We start from the raw sequence: 26,151 nt of genomic DNA on the forward strand, positions 1-26,151 counted from the left end.
TTAAAAAATTAGGTATACCAAATGTGCATCCAAAAATTTCAAATTTGATGCTTTCAGTAATAATAATATAATGTATTAAACTTTCCAAATGCAGAAAGTTTTTGTTGTTGTTTTGCTTAGAACTGCAAGTTATTTTTTAATTTCATGCAGTACTTGCAAATAAGTTAAGAACAATTGAAACTAAGTACATTTCTATATTATATATAGCATATCAATATGGTTGTATGGAAAAATTGATACAATTTCTATGCTACTCACAGCATGAGATTTAAGTATAAGAGATTCAAATGCAGATATAGTAATTCCTCTATTCATTAATTTATATGAAGAAACCTGATAGGTAACATAAGATTTAATAGTTTATGATACATAATTATTTTTCCGCAATAGTTTTTTTATTCACCCAAAAACGCTTACATAATTGTTTTATAATTAAAAGGAATTAACTTCCATCAACCAGTTATTTACAAATAAATTCAAAAAATACTTAAATGATAAAATTTGTTGATGCATACAATAGGAAATTTTAACAAATACTTTTAACAAGAATTTAAATAATTTTTTTTTAAATTAAATTTCAGATCTTATAACAAAACATTGCAAAGTAAAGAAAATTTAAGTATCAAATAAAGCAGTCAATTTATTGTAAAATGCAGGCACCGAATATAAAGCATCACAAAGAAAATATGTTCCAGAAACAATCTTTGGAATAACTAATCTGATGTAACTCAAGGAAAAGTCTCAGAAGCCTTTATGATCAGATTAACTTGATAATGCCAACAGTAGATACATTAATATTAATCAATGCATATTTCCACTATATGGAAAGAACATAAAAACTAGATATATATCATAGGTATTACTACTGATATCACAAACTAGAATTTTATTCCAATTTAAAACATTCATTTCAGTTGAAAAGTAAATAAAAATATTTTATTGCATTATTTTAATTATAGATTTCAGATTTCCAAACTTCATCAATAATTAGAATTTCATGTGGAAAATTACTTCTTGTTGAGATTATTGATAATATATTTTCAGATACAATAATTGATCTATTAATTATAAAAAAAGAAATATCACTTAACTAGTTTTTCTAATAAGTTCAATATTCATACATGTGTTGTTTCAAATATGATAAATTTAGAAGGGGGGGATTATTTAGTCAGAAATATAAAGTTTACCAAAGTATTAGATCCTTTAATAAATGAAATGACTTACTACAAATGTTTTATTGATACAAAAATGTGAATAATACAAATGCATGGATACATTCTTCTTCCTTCTGCCAATTCTTGCTAAAATCCATATTCAGCAAACTCCAAGAAAGATGGTAGAAACTTTTGTAAGTAGGACATGGTTATAGCAGTTATAGCAAACCTATGTAGCATATAGAAAAAAATAATAAAGACCATATCTTGCACTTTTGGAAATGTTTTTATAAATTTTTCTTTTTATAGATAAATATAAATTAATCAGTTTTATAAGACTTCTGAGCTTGTAACTAAAATAATACACAATTCTTGTTAAAAGAAACTTTCTAAACAATAGATATTCTATTGTTTAAAAACCTTGAATTAATTTAAAATATATATGCTCTTAGTGATATTAAATGCACTAGAATGTTTATTAGAATGCACATTAATGTTTCATTTAACACATCTATTTACAATCTACAGTCTGAAGAATAATAAGTATGCATAAATTCAAATATTAAATAAAAGACTTCAGTTTTGAATGAAATATATTAATATATAGGAATATAGATTAAATAACACCATCTATTAAGAATCATTATGCTTTTGGAAGCCAAGATAGAGCTGTAAAAAAATTGTGATTTCAAAATTTTATATTATAGAATTATAAAAATGAATACAATGTTCTAAAGATAAAAAAAGGAGAAAGGAATATAATAATGTAAGAAAAATGACAAGGTACAAATTTACAGCTGCATATGAAAAAGCATTTATTGGTAGCAACAGGAAATATAGAATGTAGTTATTTACTAAGGAATTTCAATCCCAAATGAAAAACTATTTTCTTCACAATTATTATAGATGGTGAGTTTCCCACTGACAAAGTCAATAATATCCTTTACCCAAATTTTTTAACTGATTCCTTATTAACAAATAATCACCTGACACAATATTTGTAATGCTTGGTTACTACATATCATGTTTTTATTTGTGAAGTAGATTTTAAATCAGAAGTGGTAATTATCAATAAACATTTCATTTTGTAACTCAGCAAAACAGAGGGCATTAAACAATATTTTTCATTCATACTCTTAAGGATTTTAGTTATAATGTATCATTTCTGACATTTTCTTTAGATTTAGGAATGATAGTAAGTTTGACCTTAATTTCATCACTGATTATCATTCTTAAAAGAATACCTTCATATACATTAACATTCACAACACACACACAAAAAAAATATTTCCGATCGCAATTTAAACTGAATATAATATTAATATATCAATTAATTAATTTATATAAAAATACATTCAAAAAGATTAATCCAAAAAAAAAAAAAAAAAAAAACCTTCCTACTTTCTCCCTCTCTTTTTCAAAATCTACTTCTTAAAAAATGAATGTTGTTGGTCTTTATTATTTTATCTAATTTATTTTTGACAGCACATAATCTTTTAAAAAGAATATAGTAAAAGTATTTAAAATAATGATATCAAAAAGTAATAGATGAACGAGAGAAAATAAATAAGAAAATGTAAAAGAAACAGATTTCAAATAATCTTTATTAAAAACAATGCATATGAAATGTTTTCTTTGTATCCAAAATACCAAAATAATAAAATTTTGTGCAGAATAACTACATTGAATAATGTCAGTAGTGAAAATGGATGTTTATACAAAATTTACATCTAAGCAAAAAACAGGAATACGAGAAATTCAATAGATTTCTTATGTCAGTGTTGTCATGGTGAATATCCCTGTCCTCATACTTATGAGGATGATCCAAACTTGGTAAGAGAAAAATATACTATTTTAAGAATTATTCTAAAATTTTAAAAGGATGCATTTAAAATGCTTATACACAGTATAGTGAATTTCAAATGAATATTACATTGTATATATAACAGAAGCAACATAAGTGCTTCTTGATTCATTTAAAAATAAATTTAGAATGAAACTTTTTATAGAAATTGCAGCAAATATTATCCAAAAATAAAATATACCTTCATTCTAATACACCTATATGAAACAGTAATCAAAGAAAAAAGTAACATCTGGTATATTTTTAAAATCCTTATAAAAGCAAATAAATATCACTTTAACATCAAATCAAAATTATTCAAGGTCATATTTTAAATATAAAATGCTTACCAAGGAGTTAACAGTTGTCCTTGTTTGCATGCATAGTAAAAAATATTATATCACAATTTGCTATAAATTGAATGACATATTCAAATATGATACAATAAATTTCACATACTAAGATTAAAGAAAAAGATTTTATATATACTGAAAAAAATTAATGATTATAAAAAATGCCTACACAAGACAACAAAAGCCTTGATTGTTATCAACTGGAGAGTTGGCAAAGCATCTACATGCACAATAGAGAGACATCCAGGTACACCAGGATCGCTAAAAATAATAAACAATCAAATTTTAAAACAATGAAGACAATGTTACATCTTTGAGATAATTCTGGAGGCATTTTTTTTCTTTTCAGAGAATCATAAATACACACAGATCTTTTATATTAAAATGTTCAGCAATAAAACATTTTACTATATTTCATTGTTACTTTAATATGTTGAAATTCATTTCAAAAATTTATCATTCTGTACAGAAATACTAGTAATATATATATATATTTTTTAACATACAGTTTCAAAAAACAGTCACTTGAACTGTTAACATGGATATATACCAAAATCCCACGAAATTTAACACTTTTTTTAAGGATGAAAAAAATAATCTTGATTTCAAACATTTTATTTAAATCAGTCCAGTATCATACTGACATTTATATTTTCCAATAACTAATAAATTATCTTTTCCCCTCTGGATTTAAAATCAATATGCTTTATTTTTTCTTTTTATGAATAATAATTTTATGATAAAAAATGTTTCATTCTACATAAAAGATTACAAGAAAATAGTGTACTGACCACTAACAAAGAATATTCTTCAATCATATAAAAAAAAAAAGCTGATACATACATTGTGAAGCTTTCATCTCACAGTATCACATAATAAAATCATTTTTAAATAATAAATATTTTTCATTACATTTAAAAAGATCTGAATTAATAATTCAGCATTTGCTCATCTTGATAAATTTATATAATTTGTGACACACCTTCAGCATCTTTAGAGTGTGACTTGCTCATGCTGGTTGCACTAGCTATATATTTTTCTGTTTAGTAAATTATTTAAAATTTCTATAGCATTTAACACTTTAAATATAGAGTTAACATTGAATATATATTCTTTACCAAAAATTATATATAATAGAAATTTCCTGTTTCTTCCAGCTGGAATAAAACTATTAGCTATTGGCACTCAATTGCATTTGAAATTTTTATCATAAACATTTTTCTAATTTTATAAATTTAAAATCTTTATTAAATAATTAAGGACTGTATTTAATATTTTAATACTAGGAAAAAAATTTTAAATATGAATATGGATATAAAACAAAACTAATGTAATAAACAGCAAAAAATATTCAGCTTCTAATTTATAAATGAACTTTTCAAAGATGGAATAGATTAAAAATCATTCAGAATAGACAAAATAGTTAAAATGCGTTCAGGCATAATTATTTTTTTATATTTTTTTCCACACTTGAAATAAGAAAGTTATTTTTTTTTTCATCAAATTTACAGCAAATAAGGAAATACTGAAATATTTTAATTCAAATGAGCAATTCTGTACTATTTATTAAGCTTAGTAAAAAAAGTATAATTTTCACATTCTAAAATACTGTTAAAAAAGAGGGAAATAAACTTACTTTTGTATAAAGACCATACAAACTAAATACTATAGTAAGCACTATCAAACATTTAGCCAATTGATCATCATAAGATCTTGCAGGGTGTCTATAGATGATACAATATATGTTATCATGAGAAGGAGAAAAAAGTTTATTTTATGAGATTGCAATCAAAATTGAGCTACATTTTATTCTGAGGAATTATTACAAACCTTTTATAGTTAATATTCCTGTTTACCATTAAATACTGAGCAATTTATACCTAACCTTTTACATTGAATTGATTTGAGTTTAAAGACTATGTACTAAGTATTGTAAAGCTATTGAAACAGGGAAAATTTAATTTTAATAGAATTTTACTAAATCAACCAAGCCATATCATTAGGTAATAATTACATTAGGGGGAAAAAATATCCTTTCGTGCAATTATAGGAGAGTGATGTGTTGTTGAACATTAAAATACAACTGAAATTACAATTCATGAATGCTTTCAGTTACATCAAATATAAATATGAAACAAGAAAATGCTAATTTATTAATTAATACAGAGGAGTTCAAACAATCTATTTTTGTCATTTTCTTTCAAACCTATACTTTTTTTTTTTTTGCAGGTATAAATATTTGAAAATACCAGAGATTAGTGAAATTTTAAACTCTTTTATGATTTAAACTATTTTTTTACTTATGGTTACACATTTGGTTAAATAAGATTAGTTACATTATAAAAGAATTTGTCAGTTTTATTACATTTTTTGAAAATCACTCTCAATAAAGAGAACATCACATAGATAAATTTTGAGTTATTGAGTTTTTTTAATTAAAAAAATGGTTTTTATGCACAAAAAAGATTTCAAAGAATAAATTTCAATTATACTCATAAATACTATATAAATGATTTAAAAAATTACTATTTAGATATTTTATTCCCTAACTTGAAAAAAATATTAATTTTAAGAAATTAATGCCCTATTTGTTAAATGATTGAGAGCCAATAATTCTGAAAATTTAAAATGCATTTGTTTCTATAATAGAAAAATATTAATAATTTGAAGAATTTCATAGAGCTTTTTTAAATCAAAACAACTTGTTGGAAAATGTTGAACAATTAATGAAATATGCAGTGTAAAAGATATTTATATGTCGAAAAAAGTCATCTCCAATTTAAATAGTATTGGTTAGAAACAGATAATTGAAAAAAAAAATGATTTTGATAAAATAAAAATAAAATGAATAAACACAGGTGTAAATACATATGGGATTTTTTTTTTTTTTTTTTTTCAATAACTTGGATGCTAGTGAAGGAAAGAATAACATCAAATCAAAAGTTACATTAAAAAGTAAACAATGGATTATTTCAATAACAATGATGAACTGAACTGAACTAATCAAAACTGAATTAAATTAATCTACTTACTATAATTAAGTTTTGAAAATATAAGAATTATATATTATCATCAAAAATGCAGAAGTGTACAAAATTTTAGAATTTCCACATATATGTAAGTGAATGCAAGGTAGATTCAAAATGCCATTGTTACGATTATGAAGCAAGTTATAATCATTGAAGCAAGTCAAATTTAATAAAAGAGTAAAAATTGCTCTGTAAAATATTCTGAAAAAGCAATTTCGACAGTATAACGGTAATATTTTAAAATAAAAATCAGAAATTTGTAAACTGGACTTTACAGAATACTTAAGGTATCATGTGATAAATAGTAGGATGATTGGATGCTTTTTTTGTACATAAGATATTGCTTTTATTTCAATACCTATGGATTTGGTTCGGTCTTCTTGGATCATTACGGTTGTTGATCCTATTGGAAGGCATTTTTTCAGAAATTAAGCAGAATAAACAAAATGTTAATCAAATTAGCACTTAATGTATTAATTCTCTTGATCAATTCAAAGCAGAGTTGAGTGTTAAAGTGCGATTTGCTACTACACTAAAAATCAGCTGGTTTTACCTCTAATGAATACCACGGTCATTAAGAAATTTCTGTGTTTATCGCTGAAAGAAGCATGCATATTCATGTGGAAGTAATATGTGACACTGATTGGGAAACCAAAGTATAATCCTTTTTGAAACGTTAAATGCTGTATAATGGTTCGATTTCATTATATAGCACCAAAACTCAATATCAGAACTGAAACCAAAACTCAATATCAGAAAAGCAAAATCTGGAAATATGCATAATCTGAAGAAAATTTTATTTATATCGCAGGAGATTTCATAACATTGAGTAGAATTTTTTTTCATTATTATTTCATTAATTTTTAATACATTTTAAATTTTTTTTGTGGAAGAGATTGTTGCAATCAATGCAAAAGTAAATAAGAAATGAAATTTTTAGGGGGGGGGGAGAAAATATTAAAAAAATCTGTGGTACATTTTACAAATAAAGGAAATAACCTAAAAATACGATTTATTGAATTTTCTGCTATCTAGGCGAGACTAAATTTAATATCTGAAGCCAATATCTAAATTTTCAAATAGTTAACTTGTATATTCACAGTAAATACTAAAGCAATTTCAAAAGGGACGGTTAACTCTATTAGGCACTTTTGCGAATTATTCACTTAGAGTTATGAAATTTTTTTATGCTTATGTATTAAAATATAAATAAGTCAAGTTTCTTAAAAACACTTTTTAAAACAATAATGTATTATTTTTTTAAAAATTAAAAGATATATACGAAATTTTCAAAATATTCTAGGTGAATTAATTTTAAATTTTTTTCTACTATTTTTTCCTTACTACCCAATATAAATTTGGAACAAAACTGTGAATTATTTTGTAATTCCAATTAAATGCTAATTTTTTAGAAATATTTTTACGCACACATACTGAATTTTCCTAATTTTTTTTTAACTCGAAATATAAAATGCATACCCTATTTTCTTTTAATATTTAACCAAAATCTTAGTTATCAATTATATTTAATTTCCTCAAAAAGTAAGATACTTGGAACATTTTAAAGATATTTAAATCTAATTACAATATCATTTTATGAAAAATCATTGAAATGCACATTTTTTTCTCTAGGCCCTTCAAATAATCATTTTATTGAACAATACATTTTATGACACTATTTTAGTGGAATGTAAACATAAATTTTGGTGATGAAACGACACAAAATAAAATTTCATTTTTTTTTCGTCCATTTTTGCTTATTTCAAAGCCCACTGTCCCCTTAATACGATGTCTTACGAGAGAGCTAAAATGTGTTTGGTGCCTCGAAAGTTGGAATTGTGATCAGAGGGCAAGGGTAACACTAGAGTCGGTGCCCCTCTCTCCAAACTTCCAAACCGCACCAGGTATTAGAACTTCATCAGATTTAACATACAGAGAAACCACACAGAACGCGAATTTTCCTTGTCCTTTAAAACAGAAAAGACTTCATTATTGCAATTATAAATACTCTATGAATACAACTCTCAAAATAAACTTATTTCTGATGTTTCAATTGTAAGAGGTTTCACAAAAATATTATGAGAATTTAATTTCTAAAAAGATTTCATGGAAATATTTAAAATGTTTTATATTCATTTAAATTTAAAAGTTTTCTGAAAGTATTAAAAATGTGGGTGATACAATAAAAATTGAGGACTCGTTTAGCCAAGTCCTCAGTTTTCATTGTTATGGATGTCAAATTGTTTACCCCCCCCCCAAAAAAAAAAAATCTAAAAATTTACTTAATAGTTTTTTTTCTAAAAATAATTAAACTATGCCAAGTAATTTTTATAAATCTTTATTTAACATTGTCGGTCATGCTGTTTATCTATTTAGTTTTTAAAAATAATTTATAAAGTTTGAAATTTGCACCTCTGCAGATATATCAGTTACAGAAATGGATTCGTATAAAAGGATACATATTCTATTTAAACCATTAGAATTTTGTATCACGAGGAATAAATATCATCTATGAGAATTTTTTTCTTTCTAATGTCAGCATTAAATATTAATGTCTATATAGTTTTAAATTTATAACAAGAAGAATTCTAGAGATATAAAGTAAAATGTGACTATTTTCCTTATGTGATCAATACATTTTTTTAAAAAAAACATTTCCTCATAAAAAAATTGTAGGTTTTTTTTTTCCCACAATTTTTTTTTTTTTTTCAATTTGATTGTTAAAGCTGTCGAGGGCTCTTGGCACTGAGATGATCGCTGATGTAACTTATCGGTTTTTTCAGGCTTAAGTTTTTAAGTTTGCATTTTTCATTAAAAAAATAAAAAACTTAAATTTTTTTAGGATGATTGTATTAAATAACAAATCAACACTGATTGCATTTGAAGCCATATAATCACCAATTTTTAAAACTTTGCTATATTTTAAATTGAGTATTCACACACTAAAACTCTTCTTTAAATAAGATTTTCGAATATACTCTCGCTTGAATATTTATTTATTCTCATTTAAAGATAGATAAATTAATTTATTCTTTCAACACAATATTTTACGACCTAGAAATTTATTTTTACTCCAACAACAGGAAAAGTACAAATTCTTTACTAACAGATTATTTTAATAAGTATAAAAAATAAAAATTTCAGGAACTTACGGAGGTCACTCTAAAAAACTTTGAATATAAATAATTCATGTTTTAGGACAGTTATATTTTTGTCCGGCTTCGAGGCAACACGAAGACTATTTAAGGAAGGGTCTTTTAGTCTTCGTGGTCGGATTGGGGGGAGACAACATCAGAGCCGGCAGCCCCTTCTCCAAACTTTCGTGTCACATCACTGGGGGTATTTATTGTATCGTAGTGACTATTTTATTACTTCTGCCCATATCGGTATATCCACAAATGTAGTTATGTTTTCTGCTCGCTAGGTGGATTGAGCAGTTGTTCTTCACTGATGTGGATCGATCTGAGGATCTGATCCTTATCCATTTTATATCTGTATACAAATAGATCTGTTCACTTTTACGTACTGCCCATGTAAGAGCCAAAATTTATAAAATCCTTAAATTGGACCGGATTAATATTCAGATATATTTAATTGGCAAGAGTTGTGCATTTGAGCGTGTTCAAAGAAAGTCAAACATCCTTTAAATTTTGGAGAATTATTGTATCAGCATTCCTAACTAATCAATTTTTGCAAAATTTATATTACATTATTTCATAATTCTTACAAGACATATTGCTTTATTCTTTAAAAATTGTCCGATCTAACAATTAAATACCATTTTGATTGTGTCAAAAAAAGTTTTACCTTTTTACTAATTTATTCAAAATTGTTATTACATTTTATTATTTTTGACTAAAACTAATTTACTTACTTTTACTTTTTTAAATTTTTGTTAAACATTTATTTTTTGTTTAGTTTTTTATAGGCGAAATATTAAAACCAACTTGCTTGAAAGTTACCCGAGATTAATGCTTTCTTATTTAAGTTTTTCAAAATTTAGTACTTAAAATATTTCATACAGAGCTCAAGATTAAAATAAATAAACGAAAAAAAAATTATTTTGAAGTTGGGGAAAGGAAAGCGGAACCCAGAAACATGCATTGTCGAGGGGCTCGTAGATGTTTTAATATGACCCTTCTCTTAGATTTAATAAACCCGCATGGATCAGAATGATTACGTGTTTGATTTGTCCTCGAGGACCGGGTTCGCTCGTGCTCTGCATTGGGAAGCACTGTGTGCTGCTTCTGTCCGACGGTGGCTCTCCCCCCAACCCCGACTTCTCAACAATTGGCTTTTACACCTTATCCGGCCCCATGAGCTGGGAATCGCCACAAAACTCCTCGTTCAACAACCACCCGCGGTTACGTTCTCAATGGGATGCTGAAGTCCCTTGACAGTAATTGAAGGGTGTTTTTTTTAATGTCATTTTACCAGAGTCAAGAATAGTGGGAAAGGAAGAAAATAATTACGAAAACGAAGCATTTAATTTCGTTACAGAAATTTCTAAATTCTATCAAATATTGCAATTTTCTTATACATTTTATTACAATTGCCATTAGCCGGCTCTTTTTAAGTATTTTTTATTACACATAAAGAATTTCTAATTTCTTTAGGAAAAAAATTTAAAAGATCTTTCCTCATTGTTTTTTTTTATTGATACTGATTATTTAAATATTTTTTCCCAAATCTTTTAGCTCATATATGATAGTAAAATTATGTACTAATCGATTTTGCAAAACAAATTAGAAATTATAAGATTATCATTTTTGGCAATCATTGCTTTTACCCTCAATTTTTACGATTTGCGAATTTTATTATATTTTATTGCCCCTGTATTTTAGAGAAATATGGTGGTTATTAAACACAGTTAAAATCAATTGGGGAAGTTATTTCGAAATGGAATAAAATTTGATGTATTCAATTTTAATTTTTAAAAAACGAATTTGTATATAATTTATAAAATAACCTTTTTCTTTATAGTGTTTTTTGATATTATTATACAGCCTCTTTAAATAAAATTGCTTTCTTCTAAATGAATATGTAAATATATATCATTGGTAATATTTAACATAGTTTAGAATCGAAATTAAGAAGTTTGCACTTTATTTTAGACTCTAACTTGTAGAAATGCCTGTATTTTTTAAATAAAAATTTGCATAAATTTAAGAGTTATTAAAATATTTTATCTAAATATGTAAGAGAAAAAAAATGATGCAAAAATCATTTCGTTTCCGCTATTAGGAAATACAAAAATTAGCAAATTAAATATACACGTCTAATCTTGCACATTTAATTTCCTAAAAAATGCAGAAAGCCCTTTGCATTAAAGTTGCAAGCCACTATTTACATTTAAATTTCCTTAATGTATGAAATTAGTTTTTGAGAGAAAAAAAAAAGGTAAATTAATTTAAACTAAGAAGCTCTTCAATATGAATTGTCTGAAAAATGAAGACTGGAAGTAAAATTGGTGTTCTTATAAAAAGAATCAAAATATTGACAGATAAAGTAATTTTCTTTTCATCATGTTGTAGATCATATTATTAAGGACAAAAAAAAGATTTATATTTTATGTCACCATTTAAGTTTCGTGTTATACATTTAAATGTATTTATATATCGATGCATTTTCATGCATCGATAACATATAAAACATGCATATAAAACTTAAAAAATAATGAAGAAAATTCGTCAGTGAAAATGAATTAAAAATAACGTTTTATTATTAAAAGGTTTCATACACGATAAACAAGTGATACATTTTTTGAGAAAAAAAATTTTAAGGAGTTTGGAACCTCTAGCTTAAAATACCGTAGATGATTATGTTTGATGTTTAATTCGTCTATTCTGATTTTTTAAAATTTCTCCTAATTATATTTTAGCGAAAGGCTGTACTCATTAAAAGAAAAAGAAGAAAGAAAATTTTTGAAATACAGGTGATTGTAAATTTAGCAACTGAAAACAAACCCTTCCCTCAAATCGCAAATGATTACCACAGGGTTTATTGCGGAAAATTGGACCAGCATATCAGTCATAGTTCAACAGGTTTCCCCCTCCTGTTATTACTCTGAAGGAAGGGACGATTTCATTCTGTTTGCGTAGACGAAATTCTGACCCAGGTTTTGTGGCACTAGAATTCTTATGGTATTAGCCGAGCTCCTAGAACTAGGTAAGTAGAGTCTTCAAGGCCATTTAATTTAACACCGCCGGAGAGGGTAGGATGCACTTGCACCAAACAACTTACCATGTTATTCATCGGTGCAATTGAGGTTTCCTTCAAGTTCCGGAGTAGTGTCTTTGCCACATAGATTTTATAGATCAAACGACGAAACTTTGTAGAGCAGTCTCATAGCGTGAAATTTATTTTTAATTTAATTTTTTCGCCGTGAGAAAAATATGTTTCTAGGTTGATATTGGGAACTTAGATTAAATTTTAACATAAAAGATTAGCCATTTTAAAGATAATCCGAAAGGTTTTATGATCTGAGTTCTTAACAGTTCTTTGATTTAATATTTGACGTAGTAATATGTGTAGACGTTTTAATGCCAACTGTTATTAAAAACAATGATTACAAAATTCAGATAATTCAGATATTGCGCTAGCATATTAAGAGATATTTTTCACGACAATTGGGCTGGTCAATAAACATCAAAATGAGGTAAAAATACATAACAGCAATTTTATTGGTTATAGTTGTTAGTTGTCTGTGCAAACAAATTGGCACCCAGATAAGTTACCAGATAAGAAGAGTGCGCGTGGGAGATTAAACAGAAATTTTCACGTTTAAAAAAAACCCGAAGAAAAAGAGTAAATTTAAAAGTTGTAGATATTAAAAACGATCTACAAAATGACTTAATTAAGCGTAAAGAGTAAATTTAAAAGAAAGAAAAGCGCAAATTTGAAAAATATTCATCATTACTATTTTTTAATTTGAACAAAATTTTATTTAAGTACGTGTGTTAAAATTTCAGATTGGTATTTGTATTATTATTATAAAAATTTGGATTGTTGAAAAAAAAAGTCCAGAGTCATCGAAAAAGGCATATAAGTGCTTTTCTGTTAGTCAGAATTCGCAAGAAACTCCTATTCAAAAAGTATTCTACGATTTCAAATGTTATCATAACGGTCAATTAAAAAAAAAGAAGTGATGAAATTTAAATTTGAAGTTAATACTATGTCTCAGTTATTAAGCCTGAATTCATTTGTTCCGTTCTTTTAACATTCATGACCGTTACGTTCGCGAACACTAATATTTGTTATTCGACAATCAGCTACTACAAATTAAGACTTTTTTACGAATTTAATTTTCGCCATTTCTTTTTGAAAATCGATTATTGGAAATCACAGAATAACACTTTTACAACAGAACTTTTTTTTTGGCGAGCGAATTCTGGAAGATCTAGAAAACTAGACATTTTTCAACTCAAGTTTTTTCAAAAATAATGCAGATAGTGATCTGAATTTTTTATTAGTTATTAACTTCTTTATGATACGTATTCAAGCGGAATTCCGAAAATTGTGCACAAATAATAATAATAATAAAAAAATGAAACATTTTTCCAACTTTACATTAAAAAAAAAATTTACTCTTAATTAAATTATCATAACGTTCGACAACTCATTTAATAGATCCTTTTAATATCTACAACTTTTAATTCCAAACTCTTCCTCTAAGATTGATAGTTTCTTTTATTTATATTCGAAAAATCAGCTTCACCACTTCCGCCTTCCCTTCCCTCTACCCTTTAGCCGATAACATTTCCAGGTGTAAACTTAAGGACCTGTTTTGAATAGCCAGCTCAACAATTTAAACCAATAAAATTATTGTTAAATATTTTTTTCATGCCAGAATATTTTTTCTACTGGACTACTAAACTTATTAGTGAAATTAAAATCGAAAGTAAAAATGGAGGGGGGGGGGGGGGAGAAAAGATAGTAATATTAACAAAAGCGCGAGAGAAAGATGTAATTTAACAATAAAATAGTTTTTATATTTCAAAGAGGGGAAAAAATGGAATTGTTACATATTGTGTTTAAATAAATTTTGAAAAATTAATTAGTTGTTCAGAATTAAAATTTATGTCACTGAGAAGTTTCAATATCACTGAAAGCTAAATTATTGATATAGTATAAAAAGAGTTTCTGTGCGATGATGAATTCTAGAGTTAATGGCGGAAAAGCAAAATCTCTGTCCCCATTTCATCCTATTTACGGCAAACTTGGAACCTGGAAATCACAGAAACGGTGCGCATTTCGTTTACGCACAAAATCCTCCCATCAGCATAGCAACAAGTGCCTGGGAATTGACGCATTCGCTTCAAACAGGCGCTCATTCGTTTATAAATAGATTTATCGATCTTCTCTTCGCGAAACTAACTTTTAACAACCATTTTACTGCGGCAAAAGAGAGGAGAGAAATTCCGCCCACCTGTGGAAGAGACGCAACAGTATTGATTTTTCACTGGATAATGTTCACTATTCATTAAAATGCAACCGTACGTGTGTAATCAGAGCAATTTTTTTTTTTTTAAACCGATTTACTTTTTGTAAAATAATTTTCTGAAAAGCTCATTTGTGTAGTGTTATGGATAATTTTGCACATTGAATGGAAGTTCCTATTTTTTTTTTTTTTTTTTTCCCAAAACTTTCAAAACCAAATATTTTTTTATAGACTTTAATTTCATCTTTATATAAGTAATGTTAAGTAATAAATTTTGGAAAACTAAAGTAGTAAAAAGCTAATGGCAGATTGCTTTTTAAAAAGTTGTTTCAGTATATCCCGTATAAAAAAAAAATTATACAACTGAAATTTAAAAGTAATTTTAAAGCGAATAGTAAAATCTTTTCTCATCATAATCTAAATACTATTTAATAATAAAAGCGGACATTTTTTTTGTTGAATTTATAAAGCGCCACAAGTTCTTTTAGAAATTTAAAATAACAAAACATGAAATAGGCAGATGATAATCAATTAGGAATGTCATTAAATTAATGTTCCAAAATCAAGTATTTAAGCAATACTTGATTTTGATTCGAACAAGCTCGATTGCATGGCATTTATAAATTAAAGCACAAAATTAAATAAATCTCAAAATACTAGGAAAAAATCTCGAGGGCTCGCTCTCTCCCTAAAATTGTGGGAACCTTAGGTTATATTCTATTTTGCATATTTAATAATCTGGCCTGGATTTTAGAGCCACATGAATTGTTCGGAAACCAATCCAAATTCTTTCAGTATTTCGACGAACACAAAAGCGTTCTCAGTTCACATTTGGATGGTATCGCAAGTAGCTACTTGCAAGGTCGATGCAAAATTTGCATTATGATGTTTCATTTGAACGTTTTTATTTATTATCGAACATACTTGTACACAATTTCTGTGTATTTTTATACAATTACTATATATTTTAAATACAATTTTAGCTCTTTTTTATAACTAATAATAATTTTATATAACTTATTAATTTTATGTAATTAACCAGCCGCCTTCGGAGACCAGCTTTTTGCCGCTCATATATATACATATACTTGAAATAATTGGTAAAAATCAAAGGACTAGTCCCCAGCCACAACAACTGGACTGAATTCGCCAATTTTTATTTTATAAGAAAGTAATACCACCTATATATGTTATCAATGATCCCTTGCATTATATACAATCAAAAATAATTGTTTCTTAAATCGTCCGAGTTCATCACTAAATTCAGTGTTTTTTATTGTTTTACCGCTCGCCCCACAACCATCACTAAATGTGAGACTCTCGTTATATTCCGTTTTACAGAAATTATGATCAAATGAAATCGCATCAAAGGTTTCTTAGCAAGCATCATGGCAAATTACTTTTAGCAATTAGTTTTTTTACAGCAGTTAAAAATCATGAGAACATCAGATTAAATAAGTTACAATAAAAATAATTTAAAGGTTCACTTTGAGCTTGAAATTATCACATTACAATTTCTTTATCATAAATCTTGTCTACCTGAAATTAAAAATAAAATAGATAATGTGTCTGATTATATTATAATCAAGCTTTTCAAAATCAATTTAAATACTAACGTCAAAAATAGCAGGTAAAATTTGAATTTATTCAAAGCAGAATAAATGGAGTCCGAAAATTATTATTCTCTAGCAAAAAAGATGCCTTATAAGTAATTCAAATAAGGATAAAAATATATTCAGTACCATTCATACCTCATAAAAAGAAATATAATTGTTATGGAGGAAAAAATAATAGCGTCATTATTCATTAGGAATAAACTGCAATAATGCGCTTGAAAGAGAAAAATCTTCACACACTGTTCATTTAAGAATCCCGAAACCTGTCACTTAATAGTCGATTCCGAATTAACAGGTGGGTGATAAAACTCCTGAAAATAACTTTCTCTCCCTCTTATGTTGTATTCATTTTTCCTTTTAAGTATTGTTTGTAAAGTTTATTTTCATTTTCAATCGTATCGTTTTGTTTCGATTCGAAGCCTGAGTCACGTCTCTATACATTTCTCAATAAAATAAAATATAAATTTAAAAAGAAACTTTTCCTTCATCGTTTACTTCATTCCCATCATTGCGAAATCAAAATCGATCGGTGCATGCGCAGAGGCAAAAAGGATTTCCAACGTAGGTTTTATCTACGTCATGTCCCCTAGCAACAAGAAAGGGGGCTCTTGAGGAGGCTCTTTTGGAGCAAATTTCACAATTTTGAAGCGAATGAAATTCAGATCAAGACAAGATGGCTTCCTTGCCAAAGACGCCATCTTGTCATCTTGCTGTGAATTTTTTTTTCTGTAGAAAATAGACAGACACTTGTCAGTTTCCCAGCCTTTTAAACCCGGAGATGGGTATTTGCAATGTGTTATCTAGAATTTTAAATTAAAATTTTCACAATTAAAGTGACATGCCGAATGTTAAAATTTTAATTGATTTTAAACGTTATAGCAATTCGGATGCCATTTAAAATACATAAACTTTTTATCTATCATTTTAATGAATTATTCAAAATTGCAATTGCATAATTTAATCGATGTATATATATTACAAGCACTTTTTCAATATTTAGTAGGGATTTTTATTTATTATTATTAATTTTGGAAAATATATGATTTCGTTCAGAATGAATTGATTTATGATTGGCGAAATTCTTGACAACATGAATTCTTTATTCGATTCATTTTTAATGTTGCCTAAAAATAATAAATAAAAATCAATTAAATTCTTACGACATTTCTCTAAAACCGATAAAAAAATTAACAGGAAAGATCTTTCTTTCTCGATTAGTACTATATAAAATCATATTTGTTTTATATCTGAAATTCTTAAGCCATGCAGGGTTTAAGAGTATTTGTAAAAAAAGTGAATAAATTCATTTTAATGTAAATTTTGATAAAAAATTTGTTTAGTAACTGCAGGATGTTCTAAAAATTGACACTTGATAGCTATTACATATTCTATCGAAGACACTCAATTATGTTTAAAAACTCTAATTTACAAATGCAAAATTATGTCACATATCGGCAGTGCTCACATTGCTGACCATATTTGACCAGACGCTACTGATAAAGCCGACCAATGAAATCGAAACCAGAGTTAATAGACCTGTGAAACTATATTTTCATTTGAAAAGAATACTTAACTACAATTTTATTGTTTTAAACTGCTGAACTGGCTTTCCAAAACATGAGTAAGTTTGTATCATTCGTCTCACTCTTTAAGAGCCACCCCCCCCCCTCCAAAAAAAATCCGAATTTAAGAATATACCCGAAGTTTACCAACAGATGGCACGACGAGCCATTAACTATAATCAGTAGAAGTGCTTTTAGTTATATTATTATTTTCTTTCTTAGTTATATTATTTTCTTTATCATGATGTCATCTGCTAAATTTGCCCCGTGACAAGGACAAGATTAAACAATGACTGGGACAAGTATACACACCGTTGAAAATGATTAAATACAAAACTTACTGTGATTAAAAAACAAATTCAACCTAAAGAAACCCAGTTTATTTCAAAAATGCACAATAGATTACAAACATTAATTATGGTAAATCCTCATTTTTTTTCAAAATCGCTTTTATAATTTAGGCAAATAAATTTTGAATTACCTGTGATGATACAGTTCTCATGAGCTCATCTCTTGCATTTGGTGAATTGTATCCACTGTTTGCAAAGTTTTGAATTTTCATATGGTTTTCAGCATTAAACAAGCTCACAATTTTCATCGTCATTTTTTTTTTAATTAGAATCAAAAGCTCTACTCGGTCTTCTTTTTACCCTAAAATTTCTTTTCTCTTCCAGAGAAAGGTATTTCTTATTTTTAAAATTTTAATCTGCATTTTTTTTTCATAATTAAAGTTTTCTAGTGGAGTTAATTGGTTGAGATTTAATATGAGGGACCAATACTAATTTTCTCCATACTTATTTTTCCTTCTCTACTTGTAAAACCTTTTTGGTTTAGTTATATTAACATCCCTTTTTTAAAACAACACTAGGACTATTTTGGGACGGACCTCGTAATGTTGAACAGCGGGCAGATGATGAGAACGATTCCTGAGCTGGCTACCCTCTCTCTAAACTTCCATGCTACAACAACGGGATGACGTTCGGTCCCGACGGATTTAAAGAGCACCAGATCCGCTTACACGACGATTAAGGGGGAGGGAATCGGGTCTCGAAACTGAAGCCCTCTGGTTCGGAAGCCGAAACCTTACCACCAGGCCACCGCGGCCCACTTATTGAATTCAGAATTTATGCCATATCGAACCCTAATAATTCGACTGCCAATAAAATTTAGTATATTCCACATTTTCTCATATTGTAATTCTCGATATTGATAGGAGCCGTTAAAGTCCACAGACTACGGGATTATAATCATTTCTTCAATATACTAACCGCCTTCGGAGACCAGCTTGTTTACCTAAATTATAGATATTTCAGACTGTTAAACGTTTTATATGGAATGTATCTTTTAAATTACACCTTGATATTTGATAAGACCGAAGAACATGAATTTAATCGATTCTGCCATAGATTACTCTGGTTGCAAATTAAAAAGTATATATACTTCGAAATAAAAGCGAAAGAGAAAATCCTATTTTGAAGTTATAAGTTAATGTCCAAAGAAAGCAATTTTTTAAAATCTTAATTTTAATATCAGCAAAAGCACGTAATTGAATTTTTAATAAATGAATGAATTTCATCATAACATCTCTACAGATTGTGTATATTAAATTTTAAAAAATCATTAAAAATTTAAAAGAACTTTATAGAAATGAAAATGCTATTATTAAAATAATTTTTTTTAAAGTTTTAAAATAATGAAAAAATTATTTTTGTGAGAATAGTTTATAGTTTAATAAAATTGATGAATTGATGAAAATTCATCAATTTTCATGGCCAAATCAAAGCAATTACAAATCTGGGGACGGTTAAGCCAATTCCCTGTGATCAATTAAACTTTGTTTGGCGTTTATTTCTTGATTTCTTTTACATCTTTCTTCTTGTGATTGAATAAAATTTTTGGTGACACAACAGAGCATTTTTAAAAATATTTCGTAGCTCCATTAATTAATAATCGACAATAGTAGTGATTTCTGTGCCACACACGTGAGTACTATATTATATATAATAGTTTTTAAAAAGCCACCTTGATTTGGAACATTTCATTATTTTTTACGGAATAATATATTTCCGATGAAGTTCACTCTCTTGTATAACTATCACTGAGTTAACTGAAAGTTATAGTGTGTGGATTATTTCGCTTACAGATTCAGATCGATTTTTAAAAAAAATATCTTGATTTTAAGAAAAATCTTATTTACTGAAGAATTATATTCTATCAAATTATATCCTATAAATTATATTCTATCTTAAATTAATGTAATTTTCCATTTTATTTTCCTACATCTAGGGTATCAAAGTGCTAGAATGGGCTAAATAAGCATAGTCATATTTATGCATATAAACCTTGACAAAGTTTTTTTTTTTTTTTTTTTTTTTTTTAAAAAAAATTGAACATTTTATTGAAATAAAAATACAGAAAATATAGAATTAAAAAAAAATGCTAAAAAGTTAATATTTTCTTCCTGATATTTAACATCGCTTCTTTGTTATAATCTTTCGTACTTTTGAGGGATATCTTGTCCACAGTGATTACTTTCAAAACTAATCGCCTTGAATGTCAGTAATTCTGAGTCTGACAGGTAACTTATTAGTTTTAATATGTGGAAACAAATTCTCCTGCCAATAATTAAGCCTTCCAAACATAGAAATAATTCCAAATTGCAATTTTTTAATATTTTCAAACTTTGGTGACAATCACCCCTACTTCATTTTGTCTTGAACAGCATTGTAACCCAATTGTGAACAGCATTGTAACCCAATTACCGTCATTTTAAAGTTTGCTCATTATTTTATTATTGGCTACAAAAATAGCAGCTGTTATTAATAGGGGAAACAGAGCATATGTTACATAAGTAATCTGCAATTGACAAGTATTGCGGTTCATTGCTAATAATTATATATAATTAGAAATTTTAAATAACAATCTACGAAATTATTATTTTACATTTTGTTATGTTTGCTGGGTTACAAAGATATTTTTTTTGTGTACAACGTTTGTCATCCTTTCCCGACAAGTATTCACATTTGAGGAAATTCTCGAAATGAATTTTGATTGAAAAAAGGTAGTGCGAAATGCTATTTCACCCATATCGATAACATAGCAAAAAACAAAATGGCGAAGGAAGAAGAAATCCAGGTACCCACGCAGGAATAGAAACAGGAGACGCCTCCGCACAACGGTGAAAAAGTGGAAGGTCAATTATACTCCCCGCTAGGTAAACATCCCGAACCCTCATTAGGAAACAAACTACTGCTTAAACCATTAATCAGCTACGCTATTCCCGTTTAATTAACGATAAGCAAAATGCGCCGATGGTGACGCTACAGCAAGGAACAACAAACAAATAATCCAAATACAATGATAGAAATCCCAACAATTTAAAAGACCTGAAACTAACAACAGTTGAAAATTGCTTTCAGAAAGTAGGAACTTCCAAAAAATCAATACCAGTGTTAAACATAGCCTTACAAGAAATTCCAGGGTATTCAAGGAAAAAAACTAGGAACCCACGTAGCAACAGAAATCGGAGACGCACGCCCCCGCACGATGCTACAAAAAAGAATAGCCAGCTATAGTTCCTGCTAGGTAAGATCCCAAACTCTAGTTAGGAAACGAACTACGACTCTATAAATTACTTCTCAGGCCATTAATGAGCTAAGCTTCCCCTCGTTTGATGAACGGCAGCGTTAGAAATCGCAACATTTTCAAAAACTTAAAATTAACCATAATTGAAAACTGCTCTCGGAAACTAGCAGCCACGTGCCTCCGAAAAATCAATACCAACTCTAAACATAGCCGTACCAGAAATCCCGGATATCTAGGGATCTAGTAGAACTAGGAGAAGCCCCCGCACAGGGCTGCAAAGATGAGCCCCCTCATTTACTGAAAACCCCCCTCTTAAACCCACACCTGACAGAATATTTGCTAGCCAATAGGCTATTTGGATTCTAAAATATAATTACATAAGTACAAATATTAATAAGTACAATTACAAATAGTAGGTCCTAAACTATGAACAATGATTTTTTTCTCACGTTTTTTATTACATTGTAATCGATCCATTTTGATACTATTGATTATGCGTTTTATACGTCTCATCTTTGGGTGCTATTTCGTTGTCATGCTACTAATCAATAATTTCCGGTCCGGGGCAAGCGGTAGATGAAAGACCCTTGAGTCTACATGCTTCCCAACATCCCCTCCTCCATTGTCGTGGGAGAGATGCAGAGGAGAAGAGTCGGAGTGAGGAGTTAGGAGGGGGAGTGTCGTCCAATCACAGTGCAGGTGGGAGAAGTCACTGCGGGATGTATTTTTGTCGCTGCGCTACCGGGGTGCATATGGACCGGCTGCAGAGTATTAGACCTCTGCGACAAAAAGCCTCGGCACTGGTTTATGGCGCTGGCGCCAATATTTGGATGGTTTTGCCAGACTTAAGCTATCGGCGCGAGTAGGCGGTTTAGAATCAAAATAATTGTTTTTGCAAGCACTTATTTGTAAGATGTAAAATCTTTGAGATATAAAATAATTTAACACGTAATTTTTAAAAACTGAGCTTAATAAGTAATTTTAAGAATTCTATTTACTTAAGCTTTTTTAGAATGAGCTTCGAAAGTGAAATAATTATTTTGCCCAAAAATGTACACTTTTGAGATTATGAAAGCATAAATTTTCACATTTTGATAAGTATTATACATGACAAATATTTGTAATTTTTTTTTTTTTTCGGTTTTTATACTTCTGAAAACAGTAGATGTCATATATTATTCGGTAGATGTCTGTATTTAGGTGTTGATTCGGCACCCTTCCCTTACATTTATATCGCATATTGGTATGTATGCTTAATCCTTAATAGGGTCGAAATACATATTTTTTTTTATGTAATGCATATTTAAAATGCATTAGAAGACAAAAAACTCGTATGGGGTAAAAAATGATAGTCGTCACACTATTGTAAACTTCTTAGACCCGAGGTGAGGAAATGTGCATATTAAAAGTAAGAAATCGGTGAAATCTGACATTCTTGAAGGTTTATAATCATTTCTGATATTCAGAAACAAAAGTCATATATAAGAATTTTCGAACAGAAATAATATAGAATACGTATATATAATTTTCATTAAAATTTTTTTTTACTGTTGACCAAGGTTTGTTGTCAAGACAATCAGACAGAAATACTACTTTATTATTTATTTCACAATGGTTTAAATATTAAATGAATGAATATAATATTTCAATTATTTACACTTACTATTATTCAGTCGTAATGCAGAATTAATTTAAGAGATGTGTACTTTTCTCTCTTTCTTACCAAGCATTTCGAAAAACTAGATTCGGCTACTTCGTTTTCTGGCTCTCTCGCACATAATTTCAGTATTCTGGTTAGCTTTCCATCCGTTTTCTTTTCTATTGTGTTCCAGCCGGTAGCCATATCAAAAGCACGAATTTTCAAATTTATTATTAGCAAATGACGCCCCTATAATCTCGGCGCCCTATGTCGCAGCACAGATTGCACACTCCTGGTTTAGTTATATTAACGTCCCGTTTTTTAGAGCAACAGCAGGGTTATTTTGGGATGGAATCTCGTAATTTTGAACCGCGGTCAGATGATGAGGACGATACCTGAGTTGGTACCCCCTCACTAAACTTCATCAGAATAGCGGGAGGACGTTTGCTTCCGACGGATTTAGCGTACACCAGACCCGTTACACGACGGTTCTTCGGTGAAATCAGGTCTCGAACCTGAAACTCTCTAGGTTCCGAAGCCGAGACTTTATCGGCCGAGACCAGGCCACCTTGGCCAACTGCACACTCCAGGAGACGGATTTGGATATGTGTGAAGGATGGCATAGGATTCCAGAGCATTCTCAATTTTTGTTGATGAAACCGAACTGAAAATACTATGATTTAATATTAACTTTTTATTTTTTAGGGGGGAGCTTACATTGAACAAGAGGAAGGCGCAGTGTTATAGCACTATAAACATTCCTAGGTTTTTAAATTTTATGGGTAGATGTATATTTTTACATCAATTTAATTCTTTATTCTCGTTCAAAATTTTAAAGCGTCTAGTAGAGAGTATTTTTGATGAAAATTTAAAGGGAGGGATAGTTGAATGCCTTTCTAATGACCGTATTAGTCATGTACCAGGTTGCTTTATATTTAGTCTTGTTATATTATCTTGCAATATTTTAAGAATTTTTAAATAGGTTTTAGCAACATATTCTTCATCAGTAGCCCTTTCTCCCAAATGCAAATAAATGCATTTATTTGGGAAGCTATACATTTCTTATTCCTGCCAAAAATGAAATATTAACAGCTAAGAGGAGAAAAACAACAATAACAAAAAAGCGAAATTTGAAAAATAGAATAAAGTATGCAACACACAAGTTTGTGAATATCGACATAAATATGAAAAGTCATGAAAACAGTACTTTGCTATGAAGAAATAGAATATATGCATCAGAAATAAGTTGCACATCCGAAATAAGTTGCATAATTAAATCCCTGAATCTTCTGAGAACGTTTATTAAATTAACTAATAACTAGGAAAGCTGAAATTTACACCAGTGATATTTTCAGAAAGCCTCGTAGAACTTCAGTCAGGTTTCTCAACGAGCTTTATCCGCCCCTGAAGATAGACAAGCTTCCTTTATATGGATTTCATTCAAAAGTGATGGAAATTTGAGGTATTTTGGTGTGAATATTAGTGAATACTTTGAACTGGTTCTATTGGAACCTATAGCGGGACCTCTGAAATCGTTTTAGGAAGTATTTTCATCTCGACGTTCCCGCCTATAGTATGTTTTTTTCACATACTCAGTGGATTACTGTTTTTTTACACTGAATTGCTGGAAAATTCCTTCGTATTAATTCTATAAAAATACTGCTTCTGGAAAAATGTTTTTGTAGAAAAGAATATCAAATATGGTTAATTTTTCATGTATTAGAATGACGTTGAAACTTTTGACTCCGGGTTATAGTTTCGGAAGTCATTGATTGAGTGATCGAGATTGAACCCCGGCCCCGATAGTGATTACGGTATAAATCACGTCTGGGAAAAAAGCTGGGTAACCTGCCTGATTCAACAGTTACTTTTAATCATTTTGTTATTTATAGAACTTTTTTTAAATTGTTAACCGTTTTTTAACAATTATTTTCAAGAAACGTTTCTTTTATACTATATATATCTCGAATAACCGAAAAGATTACCACTAAATGAAAATGTCTTTATTTTTTAATAGATAATTTCAAAAATTTCCATTTACGTTCTGATATCCTTGTAATTGAGAATGGGCCATGGAATTGGTTGGCCTATAACTGCTGAAAATTCAAAATTTTAAACAAAATTAAATGTTTACGTTTATTATTGACATTTGTTGTATGTGACCTACTATTAAAATCCAACGCGTACTTTAAAAGGCTAAAGAAATTAAATTGTTACATTGAATTGATTTCACGGCTTGAATACTGTTTTTTCACTGAATCAATCGAAAGGCTTTGAATATCTAAAAATCTTGGTTACCAACACATATAATGAGACTCTTCAAAAAGAATTTTTTATACAATGAACAATTACATAAGGTTTTTCATACAATGCAAAATATTCAAAATCTAGCGTGTGGTTAAATTCATGTCCAAACTCTGATTAGCGATTATTTTTAATCTTTGTACCCGTGCTTCATACTGGCATTGAATTATCGCTTGCGAATCGTATAAGCTGAAATTAAATCATTCAAAGGAGCTATAATTTGATGCAAAATGCAAGCATTATCCTCAAGCATCGCAAGTTTTCGGTGGATTCTTAATTAAATCAGTACAACAACACATTCTCGAAAGGGAAGGTGCCGTCTAATTAGATAATAACTAAAAAACAGTTAAGAGGCTAATTGCAAAATTGAAAAAACGCGATCACATCTTTTGTCACTCAAAAAGTTAGTAAAATGTATATTATTTAAATTCCACCAAAAATGCTTTAACTGCAATGGGCATTATCTACTTACAATAATGGAGGCCATTCCTGAACATCATTTCAGAATGCCTGTTCTTTAAAACGTCTACATCAAGGTATGAATCTGTAATATTTGAGCAAAAATGATTTTTCTATGAAGCGCTGTATCTTCTCATCATTTTCTTCTAGTTTGGATTGAAACTCAA

The 26,151-nt window shown here is 28.6% G+C and overlaps 1 protein-coding gene across 2 annotated transcripts; it reads right to left on the bottom strand.

The window, feature by feature from the left end:
• Window positions 1-1,293: 1,293 nt before the first annotated feature.
• Window positions 1,294-26,151, bottom strand: LOC129958121 (PAT complex subunit Asterix-like). 2 transcript variants are annotated; one of them, XM_056070318.1, is made up of 5 exons: window positions 6,738-6,816; window positions 4,987-5,074; window positions 3,520-3,611; window positions 3,348-3,366; window positions 1,294-1,383 (listed from the first exon to the last, which is right to left on the bottom strand). In XM_056070318.1, the coding sequence occupies exons 1-5, from the start codon at window positions 6,794-6,796 to the stop codon at window positions 1,315-1,317; spliced, it is 327 nt and encodes a 108-aa protein (XP_055926293.1). In that variant the 5' UTR covers window positions 6,797-6,816; the 3' UTR covers window positions 1,294-1,314. The 2 variants fall into 2 exon arrangements, 1 of the variants encoding a protein (XP_055926293.1); XR_008783152.1 differs by lacking the exons at window positions 1,294-1,383; window positions 3,348-3,366; window positions 6,738-6,816 and adding an exon at window positions 25,998-26,151 and having other exon boundaries at window positions 3,534-3,611.

This window comes from Argiope bruennichi, chromosome X1, assembly GCF_947563725.1.
Source record: "Argiope bruennichi chromosome X1, qqArgBrue1.1, whole genome shotgun sequence".
Taxonomy (NCBI): domain Eukaryota; kingdom Metazoa; phylum Arthropoda; class Arachnida; order Araneae; family Araneidae; genus Argiope; species Argiope bruennichi.

What these genes read in the sequence shown, in the direction of transcription:
- LOC129958121 (XM_056070318.1), bottom strand. Translation starts at nt 6,796, where the DNA reads ATGCCTTCCAATAGGATCAACAACCGTAATGATCCAAGAAGACCGAAC. An exon ending in AGACCGAACCAAATCCATAG is followed by an intron (nt 5,075 to 6,737) that starts GTATTGAAATAA and finishes TATCATCTATAG; the next exon opens with ACACCCTGCAAGATCTTATG. An exon ending in TGTATGGTCTTTATACAAAA is followed by an intron (nt 3,612 to 4,986) that starts GTAAGTTTATTT and finishes TATTATTTTTAG; the next exon opens with CGATCCTGGTGTACCTGGAT.